Below are 12,065 nucleotides of genomic sequence, written 5' to 3'. Positions count from 1 at the left end.
TAGGACATTCAAAAAAGAAGTGAAATGAATCTTCACGCTTAGCACCACAGCTACAAGACGGATCTGAAATTATATTAACTCTGTTAAGATCATAATTCAAAAACGAGGCTGAGCATCTAAGTTGAGTCAAAATGATGTTGAGTTTACGATTGCCAAATTTATAATGTTTGGGTACTTGGGCTTTTGAATTTAGTTTAAGATTTTTTAATTCAGTTTTGAATTTACCTAAAGAGTCAATGTTGCGGGTCAGCACATTAAGGTTATTCCACAGTCGTATAGTTGAAGGTATGAAGGATTCTTGGGTCAATGAAAGTCTACAAAAAGGGTATATTATATCATTCCCATTACGTAAGGGATAAACAGCTGTACTTTGGATTGTTGGTGGAATTAAATTGCAAAGATAGGCTGGTGCATTATTATGTTGAATATTATAAAATAATTGTAACTTCCTCCTTTCTCTTCGTTCAGCTAGAGTTTCCCAACCAATCTCATCATAAATAATTCTACTACTAGTAAAAATAGGAAGACCTGTTACAATTCTGGCTGCCTCAAGCTGCAGCTGCTCTAATTTGTTACAATAACCCACACCCATATTATCCCAAACTTCACAGGCGTATTCGAGTAACGGTCTTATAAAAGTCAAGTATAGCTTTTCTAAGTTATTTCTACTTAATCTGTACTTTAGTTTTCTAAGTACATTCAAATGTTTCGATACATTTTTTATGATACTTTCCACATGAGTGTTCCATTTAGCATCTCTACTAAATGTAACACCCAAGTGTTTATGAAAATCTGTAACTTTAATATTCTTACCATTGAATATGAAATTCATTTCCGGAGTTTCAATGTATGAAAACAACATGATTTCTGTTTTTTCTGGGTTAAAGGACATCAGCCATTTCTTAGACCAATCGCTCAGCTCACTCAGGTCGTGACTGATCACTGATTTTATTTGTGACGTGTCACGACTAGAGTAGCTGAGAGATGTGTCATCTGCAAATAATCTACATAAAGATATCAAATTTTCAGCAATATCATTAATATAAATAATGAATAAGAGCGGTCCCAAAACAGAACCCTGTGGGACACCAGCTGAAATACTGCAAAGCTCTGACGACGATTGTTTAATAACAACTCGCTGTTGTCTGTTGTTCAGGTAACTTTTAAACCAATTCAGTAATTTCCCGTCCACACCGTATGACTTCATTTTATATAGCAATCCTTGATGCCAAACTTTATCAAAAGCTTTAGAAAAGTCACAGAAAACGAAACAGCTAATTTCTTTATTTTCTAGTGAATTTAAAATACAGTTGTAAATTTCTAAAAGCTGGTGAACTGTTGAACATTTTGGAAGAAAACCAGACTGGTATTCATATATTAACTTATTTCTATGTAGGTGATTGAAGACATGTTTATAAACAACTCGCTCCATTATTTTCCCTACACAACTTATAAGCGATATAGGCCTATAGTTAGATGGTAGAGAACTATCTCCCTTTTTAAAAAAAGCAATTACATTTGCAGTCTTCCAGCTGGTGGGATATTTACATTGTTGTAGGGATTTATTAAATATTATTTTTAAAGGAATTGCTATTTTTTCAGGACACATTTTCAGCATTTTATGACTTATGACATCTGGACCAGATGCCTTATTAGGATCTAAAATTTTAATTATATCAACTATTTCATATTTTTCAATTACTAAATCATTTAAAATAATATTGGTTCTTGGTTCAACTTCAGGGATGGGAACACCTTCCTCCTCTAGGGAAGAAATTAGACTAAAATATTTATTCAACAGATTACATTTCTCGTCGTCTCCGTACACTACATCTTCCATACTTTCATCGTGAATAATATTATTAAGTGGTGGTAAATCACCAGAACCCTTATTGGATTTAATAAGCATTTTCATTATCTTCCAATAAGTTTTAGGGTTAGCCACGTTATTTAAGATGATATTATCCAAGCTTCTTTCAAATTTTTCTTTTGCAGCTTTTTTCAAATTATTTACTTTATTCCTCTGCTTTTTGTATTTATTAATGTCAGAATCTTTTTTAGTTTTTAAGGCGTTTTTACGAAATCGATCTCTTCTGCGGATTTCTTTCCTTAACTCGTTGTCAAACCATGGTCTGTCATTGTTTCGTATATAAACATGTCGAGTTGGGATGCTCTGCCTTGCGATGTCAAGGATTTTTTGAGTAAATGTATTGCACATCTCGTCGACATCCTCAACATCAGAAAAAAGTGCATCCCAACTGACAGAATCAAGTCCGGAAGAAAAATTTTTTAAATCTGCTTTATCGTACAACCAAATTTCTCTTTTGAATGATTTGGATGCAAATCTCGGACATTCTAAAAATATTAAAGAAGCATCGTGATCACTTATTTCCGACGGTAATTTAAGTACGTCGGCAACAGAATATTTAATTGTGTCGCTGATTATTATCGGGTCTAGTAATGTGCTACTGTGTCCAGTCACCCTTGTCGGTTTATTTATTACATTTTCTAAATTAAAAAGTTTCATTGTATCATATAATTTATTATTATGGATTGAAAATAAATCAGAGTTCAAATCTCCTGTTATCACAATATTCTCGCTTAGTTGGTAACTCAATCCCAGCGAATAATTAAGTCTTGTCCAATAGTCATTGTCCGTCCACTCAGGCCTATAAGTACAACAAAGAAGAAATGACTGACCTTTACCTTTAATCTCTACCCATATTGTCTCATCAATGTGGTTTTCGAGTTCACCTTTACGTACGACGGATATATCATCCTTTACATAGATGACAATGCCTCCGCCGGCACTGTTACGATCCTTTCGGATTATATTCTTTGAAAATGAGGAAAGCTGCAAATCGTCAATGTTAACACTTGGATCCAAATGGGTTTCAGTTATAGTTAATATATCAAATTCGTCAGTAAAGTTTTGGAGAAAATTAAGCTTATTTCGTAGACTACGTATGTTTATGTTACATATGGATAGTGAGGTTTCATTTATGCTAGTAGAGTCAGTTATAATATCTATATTCGGACCTGGATTAGTCTCAATATTTCCTATAATTAGGATGACATTTAAAACAAATAGCAGAAAAACAATATCTATATTCGGATTTAAGCTCTGGAGAAGTGAGAGAGAGACGACGAGTAATGAGCATCTGAAATTGGTAAGTAATATTTCTTTTAAAGAGCTATCACTAGTTCGTGAGTTAAAGCTGCCGAGTCTAAAAGTGCATCTACATAAGTTAAATAACCCGATAGCTGCCCTATATTGTTCTATACAATTACCCATTGGGTTTTATCATAGAAATCATAATACATATAATAAGGCAGCAAAACGAAATATATAAATCACAACAACCACACACATCATCACATATAACTGAGGAAAAATTCAAAAAAGACAAATAAAAGAAAAATATACAAAACAAAAGAAACAAGGTTTGGAATATGAGAGAAAGCATTTGTATTTGAAATGGGAAATGATTTACTACTTGAAGACTTCGAACTTTTTTTAAAAAGCATTATACTGATATGTTGTTACGTGTAAAATCATATGGTTATGGAAGTTTACAAACTTCTTACCTAATTGCATTTAAGGATTATTGATTGATTGAGAAGAATTTATTAGTTCTAAATAAAATATTAAATTAAAGAAGTTAAATAAGTAAAAAAAGGAAACACCTATAAACTCAACATTTATGCATAGAGCCACGCAAGATGAAAACAAATACTACAAGTGACATCAATACAACAAAATACATCATATACATTAAATGGTGCAGTACAGACAAATAATAATAATAACAGCGATATAGCTACATTCGTATATGTAATTGCGAATTCAAATTTCAAGAAGTCTTTAATATTTTAGGACTTTCTAGTCAAACGCACCCGAATTTAAATAGATAACTTCATTCTCAGTGTCAATTAACGTCAAAAGAGGCCGTAAGGGTTTACAGTATAAAATAACTGCTTCAATTTTTTAAAGTAAAGCAGGTTTTTTCATCATTAATACGTTTTGATAATAATATCTTCTTTTATATTTCAATATCATTCAAAAGTGTTCAATATAGTTGTTCATACTTAGGTATTTGTTATCATAAATTTGAAACAAAAACCCAAGTATACGTCAGTGAACTGCATGTTTTTGCATGGTTATAACATTTTGTTTACATAAATCTTTAAAGGTGGAGGCATCTGAAGTTTTCAACAAAAAGAAGTCATATTACATTTATCATCACAGCTGTAAACTCTATCGGGTTTACAAAAATGTTTTATTAAATTTAAGATTATTTGTATTGATTTTATTTAGGTGAGAAAAAAGCATTAAATATGAATAAAGTTTTTATTTTTTTTATTAAAGGGTACAAATTTTCACTGTTATATCCAGTTTAAAAAAAGGGGGGTATCACATATTATGTGTTTTTTCAAATGTATTTAGTCACTTAGGAAATTAAACAGACATCGTCACAATACGAGTTTGAAAATTATACTTGAATTGTCAAGCCTGGAATTATTAATATCAGTGGAAAAAAGAAATAAGTTGCAATTGTATGTACAAGTGAACAGGGGAAAGAGAGTGTGTTGGATAAATGATGTAACTAGCAGTTGATTGAAATTATTCAGATAACTAAAACAAAAACAAAGAAAAAAGCTTTAGTTGGATTAGACCATCTGTCTACTACTGAAATTTTCAAGTTCAGACAAACCCGTTTATGGTATTAACGACGGAAAGTCAATATACATTGTATAGCAATTATTTCAACAGCTCAAACTAGATAAGAAAAACAGTTATGTTTTGTTCAAACAGTTTTACTCTCCATTATTAGACTGTTGTGAGTTATTAACTTCATTTGTTTCTGGACTCCTATCAGTATCTGAACGTAGTTGGTTAGGTGATTCGGTAATGCCCCGTTCGATGTCAGAGATGTCATCAAAGCTATTTATCAGTTCCTTTCTACTTTTTTCAGCCCTTTTAACAAATATACGACCATCTGAAGTCCAATAGGCGTGTATTTGGTTGTTGTATTTCATCTGGGATAGTTTTTTTGTCAGGTCTGTTCTGAATTTGGTAAGATTCTCAGTTATGAAAATACCATCTTCGTTGTGTTTCAGATATTTTTTGTTTGTATATACCATGTCTCTAGTACGGTAAGACATAAATCTAACAATGACTTGACACTTGCCATATTTAGCTTTACCAATGACGTGACTTCTACTAATATCGTTAATAGAGAGGTCGAGGCCAAGTTGGCTGTTGCAAATACTTAGGATTTTGTCATCCGTATTGACTGGGTGAAGAATTTTTCCGTGTCCGTCAACTGGTACTTGGATGTTATGAAAGCGGAGACTGGTCCGACGAGAGTACTGCTCTTGGCTTTCTAATCTACTATCTATATCCTTGGTTTTTTTATGGAGTGCCTCAAGCTCCGAATCCCAAAGGTCCAAAATTCTAGAATTTTCCTTTAACTGAGTGTCTATTTTATTTATCCATATGAATTGTCTACATATTTTTTCTGTGTGGTCATTTATTTTGGCTTCATGTTCATTGACAGACTTTTTAATTGGTTCGACGTGTGCTGCGATGCATTTTTGCACTTGTTCTTCAATTAGTGGAGTTAAGGTTTCACTGATTTTTTCAGCCAATACTGGAATTATTGTGTTGAGAACATCTGGACTGGTGAGTGCTTCAATGACCTTGTCTGTAATGTTTTTACGTGTTGCTGGTGTCTTTTTTTCGATATCTCGTAGGTCGCCTATGGAGTTGCGACGCCTAATCTGTCGTGTATTTTGCTTTTGGGTTGCAGGGAGGTTATCTGGACTATCAGGGTTACACCTTTTGTTCATATTCAGAGATGGTGAATTAATAATAGGTTGTGAATTCGTTACCAAATGGTCAGAACTGTGTTCACTTTCTTTGGCCATGGAGGTCGCCATTGTTATTGTTTTGATTAGAACCCGTTTCAAAAGCGTTTCAAAAAAGTTCTCAAAAGTTCTCAAATGATATTGATTTGTAAAATATTACGAAGTTTTTACATTACATATATAGTCTGTTAGCTATGTAGCAAGTTTCGTCATCTAACTTTTACGTTATCCAGCTTAATATCCCATTTGTGGTTAGATATATTTTACACGTCCATAGCTGATAAGCGCATGCCCTGCATTTTTAATTTAGTAATGCCCATTCAGCAACTACTGGTGTGCAATGAGCAAAAAATAACATCCCATCAAATAACTATCTATAATGTTAGTGAAATAAATAGTAGCCAATTTCTAACAATTGACAGATTTACGTGACAGTTTCAGAAATTTCTTACTAGACAAAAGTAAAACTGTTGCTGGACTTGAATAAACATCTGCAAATCTTCTAAGACTTTGTCTTAACTTGTCATCAGCAGCATTCTTGCTCGTAGAATTTACATGCACAACCGTCACCTAAAAATACAAACACAGTTGAGCAAGCATCCTTACAAGCAAACCATTAATCTTTTGTTCAACATGGAAATTAGTAATAGCTCTAAAGATTAAAGTTAGATGCTGTTCATGATGGGTTTTTTTTTTTTGGATGGTGGGTTGCTGTCTCATTGATGTATACATTTGTACTTCACATCTCCATTATTCATCATTAAACACAGGCTACAATAGATAAACTTCTAAACATGCTAAATGTGTACCAACCTGAGCAGCATTTAATTCTTGTATAACATCTTTCCTCTCTTTAACTGTATCACACACACACACAAACTCAGCCTCCTTGTGTCCATCAAAGAATTTATGTCTAATTGTCTGTACAATGCGAAAAGCAGACTTCTTCTTTGGTATACTTATATTCTCTATATCCCAGAACACTCCAATTGGTATCAATCCATCACACATAATACTCAACAAATACTTTCATCTATAAATAATTGAATGAAGCATATCAATAGCCATTTACTCTTTATTACTGTGAATTCATTCATTTTTGTGGGTTTTAATTTTCGTGGATTTAAGAAAAAAAAAATGTCGTTGATATTTGATTTTGCGGTTTTGCCAAAGTCTGCATACAAGCCTATAGAAAATTTGCACTTTGTCAAACATTTAAATTTGTGGTTAACCTCTATTCCTCGAAAATTGGTATCCCACAAATAATCATGAATCCACAGTAATAGTAATAATAGAACTCTGCTCCTTGAATTTCACCATTTAATTTCCAAAAAAAGTTTGTTACCAACTCAAAGGCTTCAAAATTGTGAGTTCCTACCACAGTTCTTCCAAAATATTAGTCTTTAAGTGCCAGTCTTTGTAAGAATCAGGCAATTTAAAAAAATTTCAAAACATGGCCGAAAAAAACCCACCGACCTAACCATCCTATTTTGAAGCTACCCTCATCCTGAGTTAGAATTGGTAGGTCTTTTGTTTCTGCATGTCTGGTAATTCGAGAAATCTCTAGATAACTTTTGGTTAGAATGATAGCAAATTACGGAGTTAGCTCCCCTTAATTGTTAAGGGGATTATATCTTGAATTACCAGAACAGGAAAAGGAAACAAATGTTATATTCGCGCATCATTATACAATTTGAACATAAATTAATGTCAACTTGAGTGGGTTTTTGTTTGTCATGTTTTCACCACTGCCTGATTCTTAGACAGATTGGCACTTTAAAAGTCAGAACTTGGCTTAAATCTCTGTGAGACATAAACTGTGACTAGGAAAGAAAGGTCCCTTCAGTATTTTGTATGGTAAATCCAATGTTTATGAAACAAGAGACAACACATGGTGACATTGTCATGAAGAAAGAAATCAAAGTCTTATTCCTTGAAATCTTTCTAAGGGGCTATGTTTTTTTCAGTGTTTAGTTTCCCTAAAAGGTTTGGTTTAGCACTTGTGTCAATTTTTTTAAAGATTGGAGTAATTCATGTTTAAAAATTTATATAATATTGCATTTTGGGAACTAAAAATATGCAAATGACATGATATCAAATTTGTGATACAATTTTGATTCTCAGCAGTATTAATGAATACATGCTGTGGGAATGTGGAAACTTCAACCCCTGCCAAAACCTTTTTCTATATTCTTCTGAATAGTATTACAAAATGGGGTTTACTGCATTTTTTTCAAGCTACTGTTGTTAGAAATACTATTCTGCCCCCAAATTTGAATAGGTGGTGCTCTTTCATCTACCATAGCACCATGTTCTTTTTTTTTAATCTGAGAAACATGAGTCAAAGTTATGCTAAAAATCAAAAAGGAAGTCAGTTGTCCTCTCATGCTGGCACTTTTTGTCTTTGCTGTAAGGTTCTTTTTCATTTTGCTTCTCATTATGAAGTTTGTTTCCAATTTGTGTTTTTGCAAGATAATCTGAGATCTCCAAACATGACAAAAGAGAAAAATAAAGAATGCATTAAAAAAATCGAGCATTTTATTTGTGGCAAGAAGATCAAAACCTGGTCACTTCTGCACCTGGTTGAATAGGCACTTGGTATAGTCAATTCCATACCTAGTCCAATCGACAACAGGTTAATTCAACACCTGAGGTAGTTATGTCGGCATCCATGGTTAACATGATGCTTTGCAAGTAAAATACTCTACTTTTTTTTTTATTATTTTCACAGAGGCTAACTTATAAAAATACATATAGAATAATGGGGTGCTTATATATATAGAAAAGAGAATAATATTTCTGTTTGTAATTGTTTGGGGGTATGGGTTTGAAATTTTGTTACAGGTTCTGTGCTGCCAGCCTTTCATATTAAGTGCCTCTTATCTTGATCTCATTACTGTATTAAACTTAAATTATATAGCTGTCCGTCTTACAATGCGATAGCCTGATGCCAGTAATAACTAAAAGTTCAACTTTCATTAAGTAGATCTTCTAATTTCATTATTTGGCTTCATTGTTTTATTTAAGTTTTTGAAAATTTATATAACATCAAAAACTACCTGAGAAATTAAAGGTTAAGACAACAAACAGGTTAATTGTTTTAATTGGTACAAGTTTTCTATACTATTAAATGAGAAGACCTCATTTTGTGTGTCGCTTCTCTTCCTTCCACAATAAATTAATCATCTTGCCTCTGTGTCCTATAGGTACCATGCATAGTCGCATTTGTCATCCTCGCTTATGATTATTCAGTTTGGGTTATTTTGGGAGGAAAACGAAAACAAAGGCATCCGGATATTGTTTCCGTCATCGGACAGACTTTTAAGTCATAGACAAGACTTCCGTTTAGGACTGTTTTAAAATTACACATAATTTTCATAAGTACTTGGGGACAGGACAATTATTTTCGCGTTTTTCTGTATACTATGATCATACATATACTATAAATAAAGTGTATTTGCTATTTACTATCAATTCCATAACTATCCACGGCGGTCACTGATATATTAATTATATAGAGTCTCTATATAATCTATCAGTGACCGCCATGGATAGTAAACTTGGAATTGATAGTTAATAGCAAATACACTTTATTTATAGTATATGTATGTTTATAGTATACAGATAAATGTGGAGTGTCCACATGTGGACACAGATGATGCCCCAGCTTGCATAGCATATAGTTATAAAGGGACATAACTGAAGAACGGTAAAAGTGAAGCTACCCAAATTTGAACTTGATCGGAGTTTTGTGGTAATAAGCATTGTGTGTAAGTCTCATAACATTTGGTTGAGGCTAACTTAAGTAGAGAACAGAAACTAAAAATTCAGCAAATTTTCTATTTGTAAACACGTGTAACTCTAGAACGGTTGTGTATAAGTTTTATAACATTTGGTTGAGACAAACTAAAGTTAGAGAACGGATACGAAAAATTCAGCAATTTTTAAGTTTATAAAGGGACATAACTCAAGAATGGTAAAAGTGTTCTCACCAAATTTCGTACTTAATCTGTATTATGTAGTAATAAGCATTGTGTATAAGTTTCATAACATTTGGTTGAGGCAAACTAAAGTTAGAAAACGGAAACAAAAAATTTGTACTTGATCTTAGTTTTGTGGTAATGAATATTGTGTATAGGTTTCATAATGTTTGTTTGGGGCAAACTTAAGTTACAGAATGGAAACTAAAAATTTTGCAATCTTTCGATTTATAAAGTGGCATAACTCTAGAATGGTTAAAGTGACGCCACCAAAATTCAACTTGATCTGTGTTTTGTGGTAATAAGCATTGTGTATAAGTTTCATAACATCTGGTTGAGGCAAACTTAAGTTAGAGAACGCCAAAATGACTTTGAATAGGTGCTGATTTTACTACATGTAGATTTGACCAAATACCAAAAGGACTTTCTCTATAGGTGCTGATTTGACTACCTGTTATGGCAAGAATTGCTTCTTGAAAAGTATGTTTTACCAAGAAAAGTCCCATATAATGACTCTGCAATGACTGAACATATTTTAATACCTGACTTATAAAATTAAGGAGATGTGGTATGATTGCCAATGAGACAACTTTCAACCAAAGTTCAAATGAAGTGGATGTAAGCAATTGTAGGCACAATTTTACGGCCTTCAAAAATGAGAAAAAACCATTACCGTATAGACGGCTATAAAAGGCACAGACATGAAAAATATGAAACAATTCAGTAGACAAAAACTAACGGCCTAATTCATAACAAAACAATTTGTAAAATACAAATATAACAGATATGAACCAACAACAATCACAGACTACAGGCTACTCAGTTAATGATCAGAATTGTAAAATTCCTAGAGTGAAAAGTGTACTCAAAGTTTGAAGAAAACATACATACATTTAGACATACAAGTTAGAGCACCCTAATTTTCATAAGTTTACATTCCATTATTCTTAAATGCCCAATAGCAATTAGGTGAAGTTTGAAATACTTCAATGATAAAATTTTCTGAAATTTTTGAAAACCTGCAGACCAGTACCATTCTTTACATTTTGATACAGTTTGAAATTAATCTCTGAAATAAACTAGATTTATGAATAAAAGAAAATGGGGGGGGGGGGGGGGGTAATATGTCAAAGAGCATGATGATGAGACAGCAATCTGTCAAAACAAATAATCAAAAAGATATAAGTTTTGTGACATGCTGAGGCTGGACTGGGATGGATCCATGCAAGATGAAGATGTTTTAGCCACACTATCAATTATCCAATAGTCGTTTAGGCCACAGTTACCTCAGTCATACTACCAGTTCATGAATTGTTGTTTGAATATTATTGAATAGAGAATGGAAACGTGGAATGTGTAATAGACAGAACAACCCGAACAAAGAGCAGAAAACAGCCCAAGGCCACCAACAGGGCTGCCAAGTATCATGCATTTAGCGTGAGACTCACGCATTTTCATGCTTATTTGGCGGCATTTTCCTCTAATCTATTGTTTTTTCTCTTTGATCTTTACTATTTTGGCCAAATCTCACGCATTTGCATTATTAAAAGTTGGCAGAACTGTCACCAATGGTTCCTTAAACGCAGCAAGAAACCCCACACCTTGAGGCAGGCATCAGCTGGCCTCTAAAATATTTAAATCAAGCACCATAAGGCATAACAGAAGCACGAGACATATTCTTGAAAACCTATAGGTGTAAAGCAAAAAGGGTGTTGTGTTCTCATGTTTGCGAGTTTAAGGGGAGTTACGGTACCTATTTTTTACAGCAATACCTTCACACTTAGTAACATAATTATTCTTTTTAAAATGAAAATCCTTAATAAAACAATTTGAAGTGCCAAGCATCATGAGCATCCCATATCCAAAGACTAATTTTAAAATGCATTTCAATTTTATACTTATAGTGTTGTAGAAAGATAAAAAAAATAATAATACCTATAATATTCTTATCTGATCAATGAATGTGTATATTTTAAGTCTTAAGTACTTTATATTTAAAATTTTGACTTTGAAATTACTTTTTACCGGATATTTTGCCTTTTCTTTTTCGTCTGCTTCGGACACAAACTTCCGGATAATCTGATGTTCGATCCGTGTTTTAAATTTAAGTAGCCCTCAGCTTCGTGTTCGTGTTTGAACTGTAAAAAAAGATGATATAAAGTATATAATAACTTAAATCTAACGCATAATTGGCATTTATATTATCTAGCATTT

At 32.8% G+C, this 12,065-nt stretch overlaps 1 protein-coding gene across 1 annotated transcript in view; it reads right to left on the bottom strand.

Annotated features, from left to right (window-relative positions):
* The window catches only part of LOC127710244 (meiosis regulator and mRNA stability factor 1-like), a 47,900-nt gene extending 35,921 nt beyond the window's left edge, over positions 1-11,979 (bottom strand). The window contains exons 1-3 of the mRNA XM_052216013.1: positions 11,877-11,979; positions 6,685-6,904; positions 6,324-6,441 (exon numbers count right to left, since the gene is read on the bottom strand). Coding sequence (XP_052071973.1) covers positions 6,324-6,441; positions 6,685-6,882 — 316 coding nt within the window. The 5' untranslated portion in view covers positions 6,883-6,904; positions 11,877-11,979. The remainder of the gene's footprint in view (positions 1-6,323; positions 6,442-6,684; positions 6,905-11,876) is intronic.
* Between the last annotated feature and the right edge of the window lie 86 nt (positions 11,980-12,065).

The sequence above is a fragment of the Mytilus californianus genome, unplaced genomic scaffold (genome assembly GCF_021869535.1).
Source record: "Mytilus californianus isolate M0D057914Y unplaced genomic scaffold, xbMytCali1.0.p SCAF_7, whole genome shotgun sequence".
In the NCBI taxonomy this organism is placed as follows: Eukaryota; Metazoa; Mollusca; class Bivalvia; order Mytilida; family Mytilidae; genus Mytilus; species Mytilus californianus.
Note: the sequence above shows the minus strand (reverse complement) of the source record. Positions and strands in the feature narration are given on the sequence as shown.